The sequence below is a fragment of the Meles meles genome, chromosome 1 (genome assembly GCF_922984935.1).
Source record: "Meles meles chromosome 1, mMelMel3.1 paternal haplotype, whole genome shotgun sequence".
Lineage (NCBI taxonomy): Eukaryota > Metazoa > Chordata > Mammalia > Carnivora > Mustelidae > Meles > Meles meles.
Window position 1 is genome coordinate 210,325,032 of NC_060066.1, and position 22,134 is coordinate 210,347,165.

General features: G+C 53.5%; 2 protein-coding genes across 12 annotated transcripts in view; one reads left to right on the top strand and one right to left on the bottom strand.

Annotated features, from left to right (window-relative positions):
• Positions 1-19,955, top strand: part of CLSTN1 (calsyntenin 1) — a 79,389-nt gene extending 59,434 nt beyond the window's left edge. For 2 of the 4 annotated variants that reach the window (XM_046011895.1, XM_046011903.1), the window contains 12 exons: positions 1,989-2,237; positions 2,586-2,707; positions 8,227-8,389; positions 11,773-11,829; positions 12,996-13,153; positions 14,334-14,482; positions 14,719-14,945; positions 15,668-15,838; positions 16,184-16,329; positions 17,307-17,442; positions 17,739-17,923; positions 18,384-19,955. In XM_046011895.1, coding sequence (XP_045867851.1) covers positions 1,989-2,237; positions 2,586-2,707; positions 8,227-8,389; positions 11,773-11,829; positions 12,996-13,153; positions 14,334-14,482; positions 14,719-14,945; positions 15,668-15,838; positions 16,184-16,329; positions 17,307-17,442; positions 17,739-17,923; positions 18,384-18,581 — 1,961 coding nt within the window. In that variant the 3' untranslated portion in view covers positions 18,582-19,955. The remainder of the gene's footprint in view (positions 1-1,988; positions 2,238-2,585; positions 2,708-8,226; positions 8,390-11,772; positions 11,830-12,995; positions 13,154-14,333; positions 14,483-14,718; positions 14,946-15,667; positions 15,839-16,183; positions 16,330-17,306; positions 17,443-17,738; positions 17,924-18,383) is intronic. The other 2 variants (XM_046011912.1, XM_046011923.1) reach the window with 1 other exon arrangement.
• Positions 19,956-20,083: 128 nt separating this feature from the next.
• Positions 20,084-22,134, bottom strand: part of PIK3CD (phosphatidylinositol-4,5-bisphosphate 3-kinase catalytic subunit delta) — a 50,057-nt gene continuing 48,006 nt past the window's right edge. For all 8 annotated transcript variants that reach the window (XM_046011854.1, XM_046011858.1, XM_046011869.1 and 5 more), the window contains one exon: positions 20,084-21,738. In XM_046011854.1, coding sequence (XP_045867810.1) covers positions 21,601-21,738 — 138 coding nt within the window. In that variant the 3' untranslated portion in view covers positions 20,084-21,600. The remainder of the gene's footprint in view (positions 21,739-22,134) is intronic.

Consider the following 22,134-nt stretch of genomic DNA (forward strand, 5'->3'; position numbering starts at 1 on the left):
TTTTAGGAGGTTCATAAACCCCTGCCAGTCTATTCAGAACGCTATGGGCGTGTGCATTTTAAGAAGCAATGATTGGAGGAACGTATCTCTCTAACCGAGGGCATCCTCCAAAGAGGGATTACGTAAGTGGACTGAGTTTGAAACGAAAGGAGATGTTTATCTCAAGATGAAGAAAACGTGGGTAATGCAATAGCTTTTGGCAAACGTGAGGCGGAAAATCAAAAGTAAGGATACTCCCGTCTCGTTTCGAGTCTCAGCAGATTCTCTTTGCCACAAACATTACGTGAATCAGAGACCAGTGGTTACAGATCTGATCAAAGCCTGGCGCTGTCTTCACCATCCGTTTTTCTGGTGTATCTAAATGAGGCAGAGGTGAGGTGTGGATGCCTGTCGTGGAAAGTGCTGAGGAAGACTGTTTGCCTTCGTCAGGAACAAAACACCTGTAACTTGAATGAGGTTTTCGTGATCCAGGGGTGTTTTGTGCTTCAAGAGTTACTCACTGTTGGCTCTGCCGGACGCACTGGCCCTTGCTTACCTGTCTCTCCACCGGCCTGCTAACAGCCAGCAGATTTAGATTTAGGGTTTCTTACAAAACTGGAAGGAGCAAAAGCAAAAAAGTATGTTATACTCTGGTGTGGCATGACTCTGAGTCCAAATAGTCATGTACTTAAATATGTAAATAGTTAAGAGGACTGGGGCGTATCCTGTTTTAAACTATGTGTGGGGAGGGGCAGAGCGAGAGGAGGAAGCAGGCTCCCCACTGAGCAGGGAGCCGGATGCGGGGCTCGATCCCAGGACCCCGGGATCATGACCTGAGCCAAAGGCAGATACTTAACGACTGAGCCACCCAGGCGCCCCCAGACATATTAAGTTTAATGTTTAAAACTCATTTTCTCTCCGGTGTCATGGTTTTCTGTGGTGTCAGATGAACATTTTCTCAACAGAACAGTTTAAAGTCGGGAAGAACGGAAAGGATTTCGTATGTGGGTGCTTACTGTGTGCTCTGGATTTCCACAAGTGCCTGTCAGGCCTACGAAGGAGGTGGTAGTGACCTCATTTTTACTGAGGAATGAACCGGGACTGGAGGAGGATACGGTCACACTTGTAGGGAGTGGCAGGCGCTCACATCTGACCCAGGTTATGTGTTAGGTCATGTGGCTCCCAGGACTGGGAGAACTGAGCCGCCTTCTGTGGACGCATTCAAACGAAAATTCGCTGGGCAGTGTATGATAGCTGGAAGATTTTTTTCATGTACTTTGGCTTCCTAATGCCATTTCTAGGAATTTATGCTAAGGGAATAATCATGGAGTCACACAGAGGTCCTCATAAAGGGAAGGTTCATCATAGAAAAAAGTAGGGACAACCTCAGTGTTTACTGGGGAGATCCGTTAAGTCACAGTATATCTGTGCCTTTCACACATTTAAAATTATGCTGTAGAAAAATATTGATGGGAGTGGAGGTCTGTACACACATCACTAGACTTCCTTTTTATAATAAGTATTTATTTGTAAGGAAAAGACTGGAAGTGTTTGTACACAGATGTTAATAGTGGATGTATTTCGGTGGGATTGCAAGTGAGGCTTTCTTCCTTTTTTTCCTTTTTTTTTTTTTTTTTTAATTTTTTTTTATTTCTTTGACAGAGAGAAATCGCAACTAGGCAGAGAGGCAGGCAGAGAGAGAGGAGGAAGCAGGCTCCCTGCCAAGCAGAGAGCCCGATGCGGGGCTCGATCCCAGGACCCTGGGACCATGACCTGAGCTGAAGGCAGAGGCTTTAACCCACTGAGCCACCCAGGCGCCCCCCTTTTTTCCTTTTTTTAAAAATATCCACAGTTACTATTTGTGATTTTTTATTTTTTAATCAAAACCGGGACTATAAACTGGGACTAGCCAGTTGTATGAGATAAGGATGTTGCGTTATTGTGGCTTTGAAACTGTACCTTTTAAGCCCTTCACGAAACGTGTGTTGAGTGTCACTGTGTCGGCCTAGGTGCTGCGTCAGGCACTACCGAGCTGCTCCCTTCCCCAAGCGGGTCCCTGAACTGGACTGTGGGCCTCCCCACCGACAACGGCCATGACAGCGACCAGGTCTTCGAGTTCAACGGCACACAAGCAGTGAGGATCCCAGATGGCATCGTCTCAGTCAACCCAAAGGAGCCTTTCACGATTTCTGTGTGGATGCGGCACAGGCCTTTTGGCAGGAAGAAGGAGACGATTCTCTGTAGCTCAGACAAGACAGGTAGGTTAACGTGCCTTGGGGCATCCATCGTACTCGAGTGGCCCCCGAAGTGGTAGCTGGAGACAGGGCACCTGACTTCCCCCAGAGGCTCCCACGGGCTGGTGGCGACACACGTGTCCTGTGCTCTGGGCTGGGGCACTGTGTCCTTGAGATACTGCACTGCCCTCGGTGAGGTGGGCCCCACGTCTTAGTGCAACCCAAGGGTGTTTGCTTCTAAACTCTGCCTTGGCCCAACTGGAGAAGTCACTTGCGCTGATGAAACTGTCTTCCAAATCCATTAAGGAAATGGTTTTTCCTTCTCCACCGGGTCCTAAGTTGGCGATTTACCAGTAGGATTTCTCTCTGCAGACATGAACCGGCACCATTATTCCCTCTATGTCCACGGCTGCCGGCTTGTTTTCCTCCTCCGCCAGGACCCTTCGGAAGAGAAGAAGTACAAACCTGCAGAATTCCACTGGAAGTTGAATCAGGTGCGTGCCTGGAAAACTGGCTGGGTTTGATCTTTCCGAGAGTATGAGTAGGTGTTGCAACCTTACGTGGGACTGGCTGCGTGGGGGCAGCTTCCGGGAGTGTGTCCTTATATTCATGAGTCAATACAAAAATATAAAAAACTTTGCAACCTATGTAGACATTGTAGACACAGTTCTTTTCTAGTAACCACAGTGACTGTGTTCAGTTTCTTCTGATAACATTTCAGAAAAACTTTATTACGTAAGTGATAGGACGGCAAGTTAAATCCTTCGAACTCCTTTCCACCGAAAACCCGTTTTTCATTTTATAAGTGTGTGTTTTATGCATCCAGTATTAATATAAAGAAATGTTATGTTTTTTTTTTATCTTATTTATTTATTTGACAGAGAGAGAGAGAGATCACAAGTAGGCAGAGAGGCAGACAGACCGAGAGAGGAGGAAGCAGGCTCCCCGCTGAGCAGAGAGCTGGATGTGGGGCTCGATCCCAGGACCCTGGGATCATGACCTGAGCCGAAGGCAGAGGCTTTAACCCACTGAGCCACCCAGGTGCCCCAAGAAATTTTATGCTTTAAATTCAAAATATGGGGGCGCCTGGGTGGCTCAGTGGATTAAGCCGCTGCCTTCGGCTCAGGTCATGATCTCAGGGTCCTGAGATCGAGCCCCGCATCGGGCTCTCTGCTCCGCAGGGAGCCTGCTTCCTCCTCTCTCTCTGCCTGCCTCTCTGCCTACCTGTGATCTCTCTCTCTGTCAAATAAATAAATAAAATCTTTAAAAAAATATATATATATGATGTTGTAATTTACTGAAATAAGCAGGATTTGCTTAAAAATTGGGATTGAGATCCTGGTACTGGTTTATTCATTACTTAAAGCCTTGACTCCCGAACTGTGCCAAGGAGCCCCCGGGGGCCTCAGCAAATTGAGGGGTGCCACGGGTGTTTTAAGTTGTCACGGAGCCAGCAGCTATAACATCTTTCAGAAACCGCACAAACTACTAGCTTGAGGGGGTTTACGGTTTCGACATTAGGTCACGTTATAGCCCTTTTGATGATAGCGTATCTGTGCAGAGCCGCTTTCCCAGCAGTTTCTGTGATAAAAAGCAAGTGTCATGTGACAAAAACCCAACATGTTACAGGAAGCAAGGGGACCCTGTACACTGGCGAGGCCTGTCCATTAAAATCACAGTAGATCATTTCTCCTCCTGATTTCGGGTTGGGTCAAGACGGAAACCTGTGGCCCAAGCTCAGTTCTGTCTCGTGGAGTTAGTGGGCCAGAGCTGACGAATGTCTGCCTATAGTTGCTGGAACACAGCATCGTCCCCAACACGTACAAGATAGATTGACGTGTGCGAGCGCAAGCGCGACAGGGGGGCTGTGTGTGACAGTGCGAAGTGGCGGTCCAGCTGGTAGCAGTCATCTCTTACTCATGTCGTTTCCGTTTTCATAGAGAATCTGTCTGAGAAACTTTTATACATACAGTTTTCCAAGAAACTGAAGAAAGGTACAGTCCAGAAAAAACTCTGCCGTGTCCATAGAATTCATAGGCCCAGTTCTGTTATAAGAACCACAGTCTCTATTTATGTATTTAGTTTCTTCGGATAACAGTAAAAAAGACTTCATTATGGAAAATTTCAGGCGTAGGTCAAAGACAGATTAGTGTAAAGAACAACTCCACGTACCCTTCCCCCGGCTTCAACAGCGCACACTTGGCCAGTCTGGTTTCATCATTCCCCTGCTCAGTGTCTATGGTTGCTGTTCCCTCCTCGGGTAAATTCCGGTTTGTTCTCTGGGGGTAATGCAGTTTGTGCTTCTAAGTGGTAAGCAGAGGGGCGCCTGGGTGGCTCGGTGGGTTAAAGCCTCTGCCTTCGGCTTGGGTCATGATCCCAGGGTCCTGGGATCGAGCCCCGTGTTGGGCTCTCTGCTCTGCAGGGAGCCTGCTTCCTCCTCCCTCTCTGCCTGCCTGCTTGTGATCGCTGTCAAATAAATAAATAAAAATCTTAAAAAAAAAATGGAAAGCAGAACCACAATTCTTTAGCTACATCTTAAATGTAACATCTTAAAAAATTAACAGGGCGCCTGGGTGGCTCAGTCATGTAGGCGTCCAGCTCTTGATTTTGGGTCAGGTCATGATCTCAGGGTCGTGAGATCGAGCCCCGTGTCAGGCTCTCCACTCATGGAGTCTGCTTTGGTTCGCTCCCTCTGCCCCTCCCAGGCTTGTGCATGCGCGCGCTCTCTCTCTCAAAAAAAAATTTGACAGTTCCTTAATATCGTCCGATACCTAGCCAGTGCTCAAGTTTCAGATTGTTTCATAAATTTTTTTTTTATTTATTTGAGAGAGGAAGCACAATTGAGGGGGAGGAGCGGAGGGAAGGGGGAGAAGCAGGCTCCCCGTCGAGCAGGGAGCCGGATGCAGGGCCCACCTCAGGACCCCAAGATCAAAAACCAAGCTGAAGGCAGACGCCCAACTGACTGAACCACCCAGGCGCCCGTCCTATAAATACTCTTATATGTTTATATGACATATCTTATATGTTTATAATCTGTTTAAGTCAGGACCCAAATAAGGGGCCATACATGGTGACTGGTTGATAAACCTTTTGACTTTATTTTGTAATCTGTAGACTTTTCTCTTCTCTCCTGTAATTTATTTGATGACAAAATCGTGTCGTTTGTCCCACAGACTTTCCTGTAGTGTAGATTTGCCTGGTTGTATCCATCCTTGTGCCTATAAATCCGTGGCGTGGCCTCTGGGGTCGATGGGGCTCGGGTTTGCATGTTCCTGTGTCCAGTTGTTCGTGTTTCTGTGATGGGAGGAGCCGTACGTGCTCACTCTGTCTCGGTCGTCCGTGTCGTGGGGAGTGTGTCCCCGGGAGGGACTCACGGGAGCAGCCCGAGTTCCTCCGTGTTGGTAGTGTGTTTGTGGCCTTTACACGGAAGGTCAGTTTTGCTGGATCCGCGGTCTCTGGCTCCCATTTGGGGTTTGCGGGAGCAGAACATGTCCCTGTCCGTTGTCCTCGGATGGAAGATGCTGCCGCCGTGCTGTCGGCCGTCCAGTCTCTTTCCCTCGCAAAACACTTGGTCCTTTGGTTTGGGTGACCGAAGGACGCATTTCTTTTTTTTTTTCTTTTCTTTTCTTTTTTCTTTTTTGAAGCTAGTTCCTCTTATGCCTACGTCTTGATTGTCTGGGGTCTGTTTCCCCACATACGTGGTACACCCTTTTCTTAGCATATAGATTAAAGCCATTTGGCGTTTCAGGCAAGTTTTTGGTGCTGCTGTTAACAGTTCTTAGCACACCCCGCTCCTCGCTTTGCTTTTCTTCCCTGGGGACCCCTCACCTTTCGTCGGTAATCCTTGCCTGTTTTCTGTGTCTGGCACTTTCTATCCTGTTTCATTCCTGTTTTGTCAGCTCTTCTTGTCTGAGCTGCTGTAGCTGTGAACTATATTCTTTTGTGTTTTGTGTCCCTTTCCTGACAATTCTGGTGTGTTTTGAGACAATACAGGATCGTTTTCATGTTTGTTGCTGGCACGACTTGAAAGAGGGTCTGGAGAGAGATTATTCCGACAGTCTTCTTTCTTTCTCTTAAAAAGTTCACGTGGGTTTGAGCTGTGGTCCTTTCTCCCCTCCTCATTTTTGCATAGAATTACTTTTGCTGTACTTTCAAAAGAGGGAGTTGGCTGGCATGACCTTTTTCCTAGTTTCTGGGCTCTGCCTCCCCGTTCTGTTGTCATAAAGCATAAAGCACCTCAGCCACCCTCTGCTGTCCCATGGACTGGGCGCCCTGTTGCTTTCCCCACCTACACACATCTCGGGGTGCGCCCATGCATCTCGGGGTGCACCGGGGCACTGAACTGAGGAGGGTCACGGGTGTCGTCTGTGGCTTTGGGCTGTACCATTCTGATCACCCAGTTTTCAGGGAAATCTGAAAATTATGCCAATTCTACCCCTAACGTCTCAGAATACTCTGGGGGACTTTTTTTTTTTTTTTTTTTTTAAAGATTTTATTTATTTACTTGACAGACAGAGATCACAAATAGGCAGAGAGGCAGGCAGAGAGAGAGGAAGGGAAGCATGCTCCCTGCTGAGCGGAGAGCCGATGCGGGGCTCGATCCCAGGACCCCGAGACCATGACCTGAGCTGAAGGCAGAGGCTTTAACCCACTGAGCCACCCAGGCGTCTGGGGGACTTTTGACTCAAGTCAGATGGACTCTCAGTTACGGTTATCATTCTGCCGACGCCCTGGAAACCTGCGGTACGAGAACGAGGGGGACAGTAGACACTGCTTTCTGGAGGAGCTAAAACTCCAAACTTGCTTTAAATAGAGACAAGCTGAAATTAAGATATGTCCTGCCTCAGAAGTGAATTGCTGTGCAGTCCCTTCATTTAAAAAGACTTCATATGATCAAGTGTATGTGCTTGTCTGTTACGCAAATGAGATAGACATGGTCCCAGTGTTAGAGGTTTGGATTTTTTCTGTAATAAACTTGTCAGGAGCAGCCGCTTTTCTGTGGGGGATATACTTTGGTAATTTTTTCGTTTATTGTGATGTTTTTGGCCTGTTGAAGTCCTCATCAGTTCAATGTTTTCGAATGTGTAGATTGGGCAAGCTTATTTAGAAATATACCTTTTTAAAAACTTGATCCCGCTCTGGCTCTTTCTCTGCCTGTCTCTGTTCTCGGTTGCCTGCCTCCTCTGAAGCCAGAGATCAGGGCGTGCCGGGCTCACGGGGCCTGGAGGCTGCTGACCAGCGCTTTCCCTCGCAGAGAGGGAGATGCTCCTTCGCAATGGAGAAGGAACACAGCGGGACCCCTCACGCCCTCAGAGCTGGATGCTCAGTTTACTTAGATCATCGCCTTTGACTTGAAAAAGAAGATGCACGTGCTCCCCCGTGCCTTATCCTGAGATGGGAGGGGCTTCTCATTTTGATCCGGAAAAGGAGGCATGGCCGGTAGGCAGTCTGAGCCGGCTCCGTGGGAGGCTGTCCGGCCTGCAGATACCGGAATCTCGTGGTGCCCTGACCGCTGGCAGAAGGGAATTGGGCCGCGTCGTATTCTGAGGCCCTGTGGCGTGATGAGTGAGTGCTGCCCCACCAGTCTGGAAGGTCCTGGCGGTGAAAGTGTTGCTTTGGCCGTTTTGGGTCAGATGTGGTCGAGTGAGTGAGATGTATTTTGTGGTTAGATTTTTAAAAAATCGTCTCCTTGGGGCGCCTGGGTGGCTCAGTGGGTTAAGCCTCTGCCTTCGGCTCAGGTCATGATCTCAGGTTCCTGGGATCGAGCCCCACGTCGGGCTCTCTGCTCTGCGGGGAGCCTGCTTCCCCTCTCTCTCTCTCTGCCTGCCTCTCTGCCTAGTTGTGATTTCTCTCTGTCAAATAAATAAAACTAAAAAAAAAAAAAAAATCGTCTCCTTTTTCAGAGGACATTCCTTATGGGTGACCTGCTTTCCACATCCCGTTGTCCGGCTCTCCCTGTTTCTGGGTTAGAGGGAAGGTAGACACTTCATGCTCTGCCCCTTCCCTGCCGTAGGTCTGTGACGAGGAGTGGCATCACTTCGTCCTCAACGTGGAATTCCCGAGCGTGACTCTCTATGTGGACGGAGTTTCTCACGAGCCGTTCTCTGTGACCGAAGACTACCCGCTTCATCCGTCCCAGGTCGAGACTCAGCTTGTGGTTGGGGCCTGCTGGCAAGGTAACGGTCTCTGGCACCCTCTCCCCGATCTCGGGACTTGAGCCCTGCCTCGTGGCCATAGTGCTGGAAGCAGGCTCGTCTCGGTGTCTTGCCCCTCACCCTCGTGTCCTTCATCTTGTCGTCCCTTCTCCTGGACATGGCCTTTCTGGGGACACTGCCGATGCCGTAGTCCGGGGCACTCAACCAGCCGTGCGTTAGAGGACTGAAGCAGCCAGCCCCTTCGGGGAGCCGGGGCGGGAGCATTACCCGGAGGGAGAGTACAGTTGAGGGGTCGTTTTAGAAATGAATCTGTTTATTGAAAACTTCACGAGAACCAGGAGGCGGCACTTGATGAGGCACAGAACTGTAAGTGTACCTTGACCCAGAGGACTCTTCTAGAGCGCTCAGGGCCAGCTCACCCAGCAGGAGCTGTGCTTGAAGGGGCTCCCAGACGTCTCCGCTACAAGACCAGGGATGGGTGACAGTCACCAAAACGACAATATCATTTATTCGTACTTCTGATGGGCAGGCCGCACGCCAGTCGCTATATACGCGTTATCTCACTAATCCTTAACAGTAAGTTTGTGGGGGAAGAGCCATCTTTAGCCGCATTTTATAGCTGAAGAAACTGAGGCTCAGAGCCCAGGGTTACCCCGCTGAGTAATGTTGGCGTCAGGACTTGAACCCCTGAAGCTGGTGCATTGAGAGCCTGTGGTCTGATGGGTACCCCTTCTCGGGATAATTGTTTATTAATCTATGAAACAAAAGGCCTACGATTTCCTGCGTAAACTGAACGAGAGTTAGCCAAGTACTAGAAGACTAACGTTTTGAAACGCTCACGCCTGTGCTGCTTTCCACGGACAGACAAGCCCTGGCAGCACCGGCAGTAGCTGCGTCTTTCGGAGGCAGCGATGGGCTGTGTGGCGTTCGCAGCGGCTGGCACAGTGGGAGAGGAGCAGGGACAGCCGGGCCGCTGTGCTTTGGTACCGAAGGAAAGGTGACCCTCAGAAGCTTGTAGAAGGAAGTACGCCCAAGCTCATGGGCCCTCCGTCCACCCTCGAGGTTCACGACCTCACATGAACCCTCACACTTGACGGGGTCGCCATCCCCCTAAACAGACCTTGGAATTTTTTTTTCTCCCTGTGGGAACATCGTACCTCGAGGTTGGCGAGAAAGTGACAGAATAGCCCAATTCCCATGACAGCATTGCTTTAATTTCAGGGAATTTGAATTTTTGAGTTTCATCATTTTCATGCAGATCCTTTTATTTTTTTTATTTATTTATTTTTTTTAAGATTTTATTTATTTATTTGACAGAGAGAGAGATCACAAGTAGGCAGAGAGGCAGGCAGAGAGACAGGAGGAAGTAGGCTCCCTGCTGAGCAGAGAGCCCCATGTGGGGCCCGATCCCAGGACCCTGAGATCATGACCTGAGCTGAAGGCAGAGGCTCAACCCACTGAGCCACCCAGGCGCCCCTCTGCAGATCCTTTTAAATGAAAAATGTCAAGACAGCATTTTAGAGTGAACCTCTTTAGCTGATTCCTAGATTTAATTTTGGGGACAGTTCATCTATGAGAATGTGGAACTTGAGGCCAAGGAACGAGGAACAGATTACCAGGAAATGGGAATTGTTATAGTTGTCTTTTTTTTTCTTTAATTATTTTATTTATTTATTAGAGAGAGAGAGTGAGCATGCACAAGCAGGGGGAGGGGCACAGAGAGAGGTGGAAGCAGCCCCCTGCTGAGCAGGGAGCCCGATGCACGACTCCATCCCAGGGCCCTGAGATCATGACCTGCGCTGAAGGGAGACGCTTAACAGACCGAGCCACCCAGGTGTCCCTTAGTTGCTAAGTCTTAACATTTCAGTCCAGAGTTGCTTCCCAAATTAAACAGTAACTCGTGTTTTAAAAATAATTTTAAAAATAGGAATAAAATGTGCTCGCTTCGGCAGCACATATACTAAAAATAGGAATAAAAATCTGAATGCAAACCGGAGAGCTTTCTTGCTTGGGTCAAAGTAAAGCCCCTTTTCTGGGCTGCCTCTGGGGCCTGTTTGGGCCACAGCGTCTGTCATGCACTGGCCATCGGCTTCCTCTCTTTCTGCCTCAGCTTCTCAAGATCCTCAGCCAGAAAAACACGCCTAAGCTCCCAGACCAGACACGCGACTTATAAAATGTAGTTCCCCGGGCGGAAGATCTCCTTCCTCCTTCCTTACAAATTCACGGTGGCGGGCCTGTGCCGTAGGCAGCAGCCTCACGGCCATCAGCCAAAATGTCATCCCTAGCGGGTTCCAGAGGCACCCGGAGGCATGGTGGGAGTGCAGATGCGCATGCCGGGCCTGTCACCAGGCTGTCCCCACGCCGCTGCGGCATAGGAGGTGTGGGGACCTGGGCCCTGGGCTGGGAAGTGCTCCTACGGCACAATCCGGGAAGTGGAGAGTCTGTGCTCGGTCACTAGCCGTGGGCCTCCCTGGCCTGGTGTTACTGTCAGAACTCGGGGCCGGGGCCTGCACGAGGGGTCCGTGGTTAGAAGCCCCAGGCCCACAACCCGTGATTGATTACCTGTGTCTCTGGGTGAGTTCCTTAACCGAACTCTCCCTTTCTGTTCAGAAAAAGTGGATAAAAATGCCTTCATTTCTCTGTGACTTAGGGGTTAAAGTCTAGACCAAAATGAACTTGTTTTGAGCTCAAAAAAGGCACACTTTCGTGTGTTTACCGTACCCAGACCAGGCTTTGGATGCTTGCTGGTGCTGCCGGTTTGTCTCGGCAAGTGTGTCTGTGTTAGGGAGAAAAGAGCCGCAGCCTGGGGTGTGGTTGTCCTGGTATCCGCCCGTCTCTGCCGCCTGTGTGAGTGGTTCTTCCGGACGCCGGCCCAGACGCACAGGCCAGGAAGACGGGAGTTCAGTGGGCGGGCGTTTGTTCGTCTTTCTTTGAATGGGGCCTAGGTTTTGGCAAGGCAGGTGTGGCTCAGTGGGTTAAGCTGCTGCCTTCGGCTCAGATCATGATCTCAGGGTCCTGGGATCGAGCCCCACATCGGACTCTCTGCTCAGCAAGGAGGCTGCTTCCCTCTCTCTCTCTCTCTGCCTGCCTCTCTGCCTACTTGTGATCTCTCTCTGTCAAATAAATAAATAAAATCTTAAAAAAAAAAAAGAGTCTTTAAAAAAAAAAGAGAGAGAAGAATGTGGAGAGGAGGGAGCTGGGGGTGGTAAAGCCCAGTCCTTGGAGAAGGTGGTGGAGTACGATCTTGCTTGCGGGGGTGGGGGTGTCCCCACGGGGGCCAAGACAGGAGGGAATTCTCTTTGTGTTTCATGTGCGGTAGCTTCTCAAGACTAATTTTCAAGTTCCAGTGTGAAGAGCCTAACCTCTTGGTCCTTTTCTATTGTCTTTGTCTTGCTTTTCTACAGAGTATCCAGCATTTGAAAATGACAATGAAACCGAGCCTGTGCCTATGGCCTCTGCAGGTTGCTGGATCTTTCCCTACGGTTCACTCATGTGTTTCATTTAAAGACGAGACATCCGTTCATTCCACATTCCGCATGAGATGCCCGAGTCGCCTCTGGTCCCAGAGCCCCTCTGAGCCGCTGCTTTGCTTTATGCTCCCCCCACTGCTTCCCGGGAGTGACCATTTTTTTGCCCAATCTGATCCCAGTTGAAGTGAGGGCAAATGACTCATTAATGTCCTGCACTAATGGGATTCTCCACCCCCCCCAATCAAATTTGACCCTGACCCCCCTACCCCCACTGCATGAGGCTCCCTCCTGAAATCTTACAGGCCCCATCAGGGAGGCCCCCTCCTGGTTTCTCTGTGCCTGAACCACAACACAGGAAGAGACTCATTACTGAATACTCTCTCCTGACCAGTACTAAAGTTGAGACACACGTTTCTTAGCAGTCTCAGTCCCCGGTGATGGCTCACAGTGTCTAATCTCCTTCTGAACGAGACGTGCTGTCCACGTTGGTCTCTTTCGTCATTGCGAGAATAAGTTCTGTTTCACCTGCTCTGGGCTCGTGGCTACAGCCTATCAGGGGCCACTTTCTGGGTCTCCATTTTCCTTATAACACCGTCAATGCCCAGTTACCCTCAGTGGTGGGAGCCGGGCACAATCAGCCGTGTAAGGCGTCTCCTGTGCAGGCTGGGGGAGTAAGTGTCCCTTTCATCTTCCTAGTCCTGTTGGTATGGGTCCCTTCCCAAGTTTGTACGTATCCATGAGTGTGCTCAGTCCGAAAAAGCTGCCCAGAGTGAGACCGAGCTGATGGAGAAGGCAGTGACCCAGGAGGCTGGCGCTGCTGGAAAATGTCACCGGTGCACCAGGGTGACAGGGACAGTGTAGGCCCCCCTTTCCAGGGAGCGGCCGGTTGCGTGGGGATACTCATGGGACCTCTTGGCTTCCGGGCTTCGGGTGAGGGACCCCAGCACCTCTTCTCTCCAGGCCATATGCATGATCATAAACGATTTAATTTCTCCATTGCACTTCCATGTAGATTGCAAGGCTAACAGGATTTGGTACGAACTAACCCGCATGTCCCTCCATCCAGCCGCCACCACCGGTACCGCTGCATTGCGAAGCAGGGCAGGAGGCCCGGGCCGCGCGGGTAACTGCCTGCTCTGTTTCCCTGCGTTCCTAAGGTGGTGAGCTGCACATGACCCAGTTCTTCCGAGGTAACCTGGCTGGCCTGACCGTCCGTTCCGGGAAACTCGCCGACAAGAAGGTGATTGACTGTCTGTACACCTGCAAAGAAGGGCTGGACCTGCAAGTCCCCGAAGACGGCGGCAGAGGCGTGAAGGTGACCTTGGCATTGCCTCGCAGGGCGCTCCAACCTCCTCCAGCACGAGCATGCAGACTGCTGGCGAAGGATTGATACGTGATTGATTCTGACCCCTGTTGACCCACAACACCTCTAATCCTGAATGTGGTGGGGCGTGGGTTTCCTCCGACCAGATCCCCAACTCTCCGGACACCTGCCCCTGCCAGGTGTCCTCCAGTTGGGTTCGGTCCTGACACTGCCCAGCGGGACTTAGCACAGACCCTGCAGGAGAGGAGGGCTCAGTCCCCCGCACGGATGCTGCGTGCAGGTGCCGGGCCCTCGGGTTACCCACACTTTGTCCAGCTTAGCTACAAAGTTGGGGGCTTCCATGATCCCCCCTCGTTTGGGTTTCAGTAATTTGCTTGAACTACTCAGAGAACTGTAGAAAACACTTTGCTTACTACTGCTGGTTTATTATAAAGAGTACAACTCAGGAACAAGCAGATGGAGACAGTGTGGAAAGCAAGGAAGTGGGCAGGGGAGGGAGCTTCCCCGCCCCCTCCAGGAGGAGCACTATCCTCCCAACATGGGAAGCTCCCAAGCTCTGTCCTTCCGGGCTGTTTTCAGAGGTTCTGTTAGGTGTGCACAGCTGGTTAAATCATTGGCCAGAGGTCAGGGTTGGGACTGAAAGTGCCCTGTAGTCACACGGGCTCTGTGGCAGCCAGTTCCGTCCTGAAGCCATCTCAGCCACCCAGAAGCCACTCGTTAACACAGATGCTGGTGTGCTTGGAAGGAGCTTATTATGAGTAATGAAAGGTGCTCCTGTCTCTCAGGACATTTCCAGGGTTTGGCGGGCAGAGACCAAATATATATATATATGTATATCTTTCTCTTTTTTTTTTTTTTTTTAAGGTTTCGTAGTTTTTAAGTAGTCTCTACATCCAGCATGGGGCTTGAACCCACAATCCCGCAGTCAGGTCACATGCTGCAGCAGTTGGGTCGGCCAGGCGCCCCTCCGTTTCTTGTTCCACAGACGCATTCACGCCCTGGGCCTTTACCCTTGAAGGGGCGGCGTCTTGTCTCGGCAGTTCCGTGACGTTTCCTCCCCAGGTTCCCAATTCAGACCAACGCCCAGCTGACCTCTTTCTTTGCCAGACTGTGTGTCATTTCAGGTTCTTGCAGTTCGAACCTTTTTCTCTCCCCTCTGGCCTGATTTCAGATCCATACGAACCCCAATCAGTTGGCGTTGACCTTGGAGGGAGAGGACGTCGGGGAGCTGGATAAGGCCATGCAGCACGTCGCCTACCTGAACTCTCGGCAGTTCCCCACACCGGGGATCCGAAGACTTAAAATCACCAGCACGGTCAAGTACGGGCCAATTCTTAACTCTTGAGAAGAAAACATGTCTTTTAGGTTTTTAAGACACCCCAGCCCTCCCTCGTTACCGGAGGGCGTGGACGGTGGCATGAATGGTGTTGACCTGTTCCGGGCCGGCCGCTGCCTCTGGCCCCCCGGCGGCTTGGGGAATCCATGGGCCATCCCGTGTGTAGCCTGCAGAACCGCTTCTCAAAGCCCTGACCCTTGCCGCCTCCATCGCTCGGCAGGTGTTTGAACGAGGCCCCCTGCATCTCCGTGCCCCCGGTGGATGGCTACGTGATGGTGCTGCAGCCCGAGGAGCCCAAGGTCAGCCTCAGTGGTGTCCACCATTTCGCTCGAGCGGCTTCCGAGTTCGAAAGCCCAGAAGGGGTTTTCCTTTTCCCTGAGCTTCGGATCATCAGCACCATCACGAGAGAAGTGGAGCCTGAAGGGGACGGGGACGAGGACCCCACAGGTAACAGCTCTGCTGGGCTGGTCGCCCTCCCCTTGGCTCGAACCTGGGTGGCTGACGCCCCACGGCTGCTCCTTCCTGCATGCTTTTTTTCCGAGATTTTGAGATTTGAATGTTTGGATGTTATTCTTGGGTCTGCTCCTGGAATCTGACTCGTGGTCAAGAGCTCATTGTGTTCTTTGGAAAACCCGTCTGGAGAGTCCTTTCCTCTCTGGTGTGATGTCCGGATCTGAGATGCCCTTGTGGAGGCTGAGAGGCTCCGGGCCCATGGCAGGGGACAGTACTGCTTCCGTGGGCTGCACAGCGGCCCCGCGTTCTTGGGCCATCCCCGGGGGCCAGTCCTCCCAGACACATAAGGCACCCTGATTCTTTTTTTTTTTTTTTTAAAGATTTTATTTATTTATTTGACAGACAGAGATCACAAGTAGGCAGAGAGGCAGGCAGAGAGAGAGGAGGAAGCAGGCTTCCCCGCAGAGCAGAGAGCCCGATGCGGGGCTTGATCCCAGGACCCTGGGATCATGACCTGAGCCGAAGGCAGAGGCTTAACCCACTGAGCCACCCAGGTGCTCCAGGCACCCTGCTTCTTGACAGGGCCTCTCCTGGACCTCCGTCATCGGTCACTGAAAGGGCTCTGTGAGCTCGACGCCAGCTAGCAGGCCACTCAGGGCGACAGGCCGGTCTGGGCTCCCCGGCCTCTGCCATTAGTGCTTGGTCTGTTCTTACAGTTCAAGAGTCACTGGTGTCTGAAGAGATCGTGCACGACCTGGATACCTGTGAGGTCACGGTGGACGGGGATGAGCTGAACCCGGCCCAGGAGAGCCTGGAGGTGGACACGGCCCGCCTGCAGCAGAAGGGCATTGCAGTGAGCGCTTCCGACCTGGGCGTGGTCTTCACAGGTGAGCGGGCCAAGGCCAGGCTGGGGGCCGAGCGGGAGCCTCAGTCCTGCACACACACACACCCCACCGGCCATCCTCTCCGAGCTCTGGGAGAGTCCTGGGGACCGTGGCAGAGGAGGGGCTCACCTGTGCTGCTCAGCTTCTCCTCGCAGGAAGGGAAGCACAGGCATTGCCCTACTTCTGTCCTTGCGAGGGGCTGGCAGTGAGGCACGGGAAGGCTCCCCACCCCCTGCAGCGGGACACGCGCGCCCGCTTGGTCCAGCCGGCCCCGGGCCTGACTTCGGCCTCCCTAGACCGTGGCTTTGACCCCAGCCAGTAGGCCACCTTCTTCCCCTGTCCCCACAGGTGTGGACACCATGGCCAGCTACGAAGAGGTGCTGCGCCTCCTGCGCTACCGGAACTGGCACACCAGGTCCCTGCTGGACCGGAAGTTCAAGCTCGTCTGCTCGGAGCTCAATGGCCGCTACGTCAGCAACGAGTTTCAGGTGGAGGTGGGTGATTGGGCGCCCCCCTATGGCCCCATGTTCGGAGCATCCGTGAGGCACCTGTTGGGGTGCATCCAAGTGCGCTAGGCTCTCCCGGCCTGGGGGCTGCTGCAGGTTAGACCCGCGCGGGTTTGGGCGAGCCGGGGGGCCGCCGGCGTCCTGCTCATGGGCGTCTGAGGGGCCTCTGGAAGGGGGTGGAAGAACTAGAGGCAGGTGATACCTCGTGAGTAGAGCCAAGGTGGTTTGGTGAGATTTGACGCTGCTTGAGACAGAGCAGTTCCCAAGGAACCGAAGATTCTCTGCAGACTGCTGGCCCCAGGGAGAGGGGTCCCGGCGTGGGGCCGCCCCGGGGAGAGGAGTGCTATGCTGTCTGCTGAGCCTCGTGGTGGCACCTCATGGCACGGTGGTCACAGAGCTCACCCTGCTCGGACGTCTTCCACAGGCCTGGACAGCAGCCCCTTCCTCACTCAGGGCTTCTGTGGTCTGGGGAAAACGGGCCCAGAGTTACTCTCAGCAGTCGAAGGTCTGCATGGTGACCTCAGAGCAGCCAAGTGCTGATGTCTCGGTGCTGAGGAATCGATGAGGGTTTTGTTTGAGCCAAAAGCTAACAGATTTGGAAGGAAACCAATGGTTCTGATTTGTTCTTTCTCACGTGGCTGTGGTTTTGGGGGAAAGCGGGGAAATGGGCTATGCCAGGGCTTCTCGAATGAGCTGCAGCGGACACCAGTGGTGGTTTTTCTGGTCTTTTACGGAATACAATAAAAAGGACTCACTAGAACAGCGTCCTGTTTCTGGGATCACTGACAGTACCAGGCAGTTAGGACGGTTTCTGAGAGCTGAGCCTCGATTTTTCTCTGTTCTCATCTCATCGGCTTAGCAGTGTGGGTCCAGGAACCCTTTGAGTCGCACTAGTCCCAGTAGCTTCTGAACTGCGTTTCTGCCGCTGGGCCAGGTCCAGGCTGCTGCGTGTGTCTCTGGTGCAGGTGAACGTCATCCCCGCGGCTAGCCCCATGGAGCATGCCAGCCACATGGCCGCACAGCCCCAGTTCGTGCACCCGGAGCACCATGCCTTCGTCGACCTCTCAGGGCACAACCTGGCCAGCCCCCACCCCTTCGCAGGTAGGACTGCGGGCAGAAGCAGGGCCATCCGCGTCGGTCCTGGTGGGGGATGCCCTCCCGCGTCCTGCTGGAAGCCCAGCCCCCAGTCTGAGCAGCCCCGGCGGGGCTCCGTGATTCTGTGCCTCCCTCGAGGGATGAAAGCTCCAGCAGGGCAGCCAGGGGCCAGCGCAGGGCTGGAAACCTGTGCTGAGACTTTCCTCCCATTTCTTCCTGTTCTCTGGGGTCAAAGCCGCTATGTGTGCATGGGGCTCAGGGGCAGGTGCCAGCCTCACCGGCCTGTCTCCCCTCGGTTGCAGTTGTCCCCAGTACCGCCACGGTGGTCATCGTGGTGTGTGTCAGCTTCCTGGTCTTCATGATTATCCTGGGCGTGTTCCGGATCCGGGCTGCTCACCGGCGGACCATGCGGGACCAGGACACCGGGAAGGAGAACGAGATGGACTGGGACGACTCTGCCTTGACCATCACCGTAAACCCCATGGAGGTAGGTGCCGGCAGGCGGCCCCTGCGACTACACGCCCCTGCAGGCCAGAACCAACGTGACACGTGCCCCAGAGAAGCCACATGGCCATGGCACCTCCGCGTTTATGTGGCTTAAATGTCACGTGAGTCACGTGACAAGTTGGTGAGGTGCAGGTGTCCCCATTCTTCAGGTGGGCAAACTGAGGGCCCAGAGAGGCCTTATCCTGGCTCTTGCCACCCCCGTCGGGGGAGAAACACACTCCCTGCCTGTGACGGACCCCGTGGGTGGCGACCAGAGCTGCACTTTCCCTTGCATCTGGGATGAGGTCACTTCCAGAATAGACCAGCCCTCTCTCGGCGTGGAGTGTGACGCGGGGAGTTCCCTTCCTCTGCGGCTCCTGGAGGGTGAACCTCCGTGGACACTTGGCTTGTGCACAGAGAAGGGGGCCCCGGGCTTGGTTCCCATGCTGTCTCTTTGTCAGACGTACGAGGACCAGCACAGCAGCGAGGAGGAGGAGGAAGAGGAAGAGGAAGAGGAGAGCGAGGATGGGGAGGAAGAGGATGACATTACCAGCGCGGAGTCAGAAAGCAGCGAGGAGGAGGACGGGGAGCACGGGGACCAGCAGAACGTGAACAGGCAGCAGCAGCTGGAGTGGGACGACTCTACCCTCAGCTACTGAGCCTCGAGGCCGCACACCCCGTCGCCTCCCTGCTGCTTCAGGAGACCCTGCTGTCGTCTGTCCTCCCAGCCCCAAGGGTCCACGGTGTACAAAGTCATTCTGGCCAGTAGGTCTGCAGACCCTCCCCATCGCTGACCATCCGCCTGTGCTTGGTGTGTAGGCCCCCCGCCCTCCACCCAGACCGCCCCGAAGCTGTGTGGGGAGCTGACGCGCTCCCTGCGGCTCGCTCTGCGCGGCCCCCTCGCGCCCCCGGAAAAGCTGCAATGACCGGACTCGTTGACAAAGGGTTAAAATTGCTTACTCCCACCTCGTAATCCTGTTTTCTTTTTTTTTTTTTAAGTTTTTATTTTTTCCAAACTAGTGCATGTATAAAATGGCAGAGTGGGGGTTAATATGTAGATGAACTTTTTAATATTTTGTAAATAAACTGGGATTCCTCATGTCCTCCATGCTAGCGTGACCCAGGACCGGCATGCAAAGTGAAGCTTGAATCACAGCACAGGAGACACCCCCGCCCCCCGGGCTCCTGCCCACCCCACCCCCCACCCCGAAAGGAGAGGGCCCTGCCCCGCTGTCTTTGCCGGGTGCACCCCCTCGGCCGGCGGCCAGGCAGTGGAGGGCACACGGACTTGCCCCCCACAACCAGCCTGCACTGCTCAGCAGGAGAGCACTGGATCGGGAACCCCTCTCTGGAGGCTGGAAACGGCCAGGCCTTTTCTGTGGGATTTTACCCATTTCTGGCGTGGCAGCGGGGTGGGCGTGCCGGGGCGGCCGGCAGCTCCTCGCGCAGGAAGCTGGACTCCTCGGGCTCAGCCTCCGACGCTCACCTCCTAGACGTCCGTGGCCCTGCTGGTGAGTGTGCGGACGGGCGGGGCGCAGCGTCTGGCCGCTTGGTGTGGAGGCAGAACAGGCCCAAGTGGCCTGTACTGAGAACGCCCGAGGACAGACGCACTCCAAGGACGCTCTTGGCCCGAAGGCAGAGTGCTGGCTTCCCCCCAACAGCCCCCCGAGGGAAGCCCCGGTCCCCGGGAGTGGGGAGCGCTGCTGCTCGGCCTCGCAGGGACGGAGAAGGAAAGGACAAGTCCTGAGCTAAAACTACCCTACGGCACTTTGTTTTTAATTTTCATGTAAAATTTTAGATTTCTAAAACTGGGGGAAAATCATTTTGAATCCTGTGATCATAACTGCTAGTTCCGAGGACACTGCGGCTGTCCTGCGTCGTGTGTGGCCGTCCTCCGCGTACTGTCACTGTAGCCGCTCCGTGTAGACAATGCTAGAGGCTGGCGCGGGCTCCGCGCGGATCGCTTTCCGGATGTGTATATTGCCGAGGTCAGAACGTGTGTACACTACAATAAAGTGCCGGTTCTAACTCCAGTGACAGCGTGTGTCAGGTTTGGTCCTGCCTTTGTTTCAATCCTGCATCCGCTTGCTTTTTTTGTTTATTTATTTATTTATTTTTTTGACCTGAGAACACAACATAAAAAGGCCTTTATTTCTTTTAGTAAGCTTTTACCTCTCCCCTCAAGGCTTCAGAGTGCTGGTCTTCAACACACACACCGGTTGTGTTGAACTCACCTTCCCCATACAGAAACATTAAAAGACTTAAAAAAAAAAAAAAAAAAAAAACAGAAAATACTCTTTTCTCCAGGCACACAGGCTGTGTACCCAAACCAGAATGCCAGGAAGCAGAGACTCGTTTAAATAAATAACATAGAGACATACACTCGGCTTCTCCTATTTCCAAACCGGTGAGGCGGGCGAGTGAGTTCAGCACTTCGCTGGGGACAAGAGTGTGGCCAGTGGTGTTCTGTGGGCAGCACTCTCTGCTTCTGGCTGCTTCTGACTGAAGGTGGTCCAGAGGGCAGCCGCTCCTGGCTCTGCCAGGCCTTGCCAGGCCTTTGAGAGACCAGTCATGGAGCTAGGCGGGGCCCAAGGTGGCGGCTAACGTTAGGCTCACCCGTGGGCTTCGAGAAGACCAGGTTCTCAGCCCCCTCTCCAGAGACGGCCTCAGACGGCCGGGAGAGGCGCAGGAAGCTGGCTTTTCTAGAGCTCTTCAGGTCCACCGAAGGCAAAACCTGAGCTGCTTCAAGCCAAGTCCCGTCAGAGACAGACATTCCATCACCGACCGGCCTCGCGGTTCTGAGAGCTGTTGCGCAAGCAGGCTAAAGGGGGGAGTTTTAGAGATCAAGCCCTCCCGTCCTCAAAACCTGCTTTCCAAGGCAGGAGACAGGTAACTCTGCACAGAGTACTCGGACCTGCGCTCGCCTTGACCCACGGCGGCATGCAAACCAAGCTCCCATCTTTCGAGTGTCTTGAGGACCAGCATATATTAAGCTTTATGGGGCTGAGGCCATTCTGAGCCATCTAGGTTCAGTGAGTAGTTTGGCTATTTTCTTTCTTACCCGCAAACAAAATCGCTTTACAGCAGAGAGATGAGAGGATTCCCGTACCCAAGAGTCATTTTAAAAGTGGAAAGCAAGCATCCCTGAATTTAGAGGGTGCCCAGGCTTCCTCTGGGAGCTGCCGGCGCTCAGTCAGTGGAGAGCATGAAGGTGGCGGGGGCACAGAGTCGTGGGTGCCCTGTCACCAGGGCGACCGCCAGGCGCCAAGCCCCGTGCAGCCCAGCCAGAGCCCAGGAAGAAGGCAGGCTTCCCGGTGGCGGCGCGGAGAGCAGTCTTGGCTGAGTTCCAATTCACCAGCTGGAAGACTCGGGGTGCCAGTCCTTAGCAAGACGCAGCCTTGGAGGGGCCCGACTCACAGTGTCTCCCCTTCAGAGCCCGGGGCTCGGATCAGGGGCACTGGAGGACGGCGCCCCTCCCCCCTGCACAAAGGATGCATTTCCATTTATGGCTGTTTAGCTCCTGAAACATTTCAAGTCATAAATAAATAACCAGTGTAAACAAAAGGCAGTGTGTAGGTTTTCGCCCGTGGGGTTCCATTCAGGCTTCTCGGCCCCAAAGGACGGTCGAGGGTGCTGGGTGCCCGGAGCCCGGAGCCCGCGATGGCGGCTCGCGGGCCGCTATTGCCGATTGTCCTTGGACACGTTGTGGGCCAGCCAGTTCACTTTGGTCTTCCAGCTCTCTCGCAGGGCTTCGTTGAACTTCACCCGGAAGTGCTTCAGGGCCTCCTCCTCCGTCTTTCCCAAGGCCAGAGAGTCCTGAGGCAAAACAGATCAGTGAGCGCATCCCCAAGGAGGGGGACCGCCCCACCCCCTGCCCTGAATATGGTTGCAGGAAGAGACCGCCACCAGCGTCTCCCCTGGAAAAGCTCTCTGTTCTGATCCCAAACCATGATGGGCCTCCTGACCCACCTGCCAAGGAAGATACCAACTCCAGCCAGGCACCACGGCCCCCAAAGCCCCTGGAGTGGGACAGGCAGCCTCAGCGGCTGCACTGGAAATGAACTTTGGGCGGGGGGGTGGGGGGGGGGCAGCATCATTCTGCACGAACCAGGCACCAAAGAGGGGCTCGTCCGTCGTGCCCAACCGCCCCCTGACCCCCAGCTTCTCCCACACCAAAAAGCCAAGGGAGGGCAAAGCATCTTTTTTTTAATT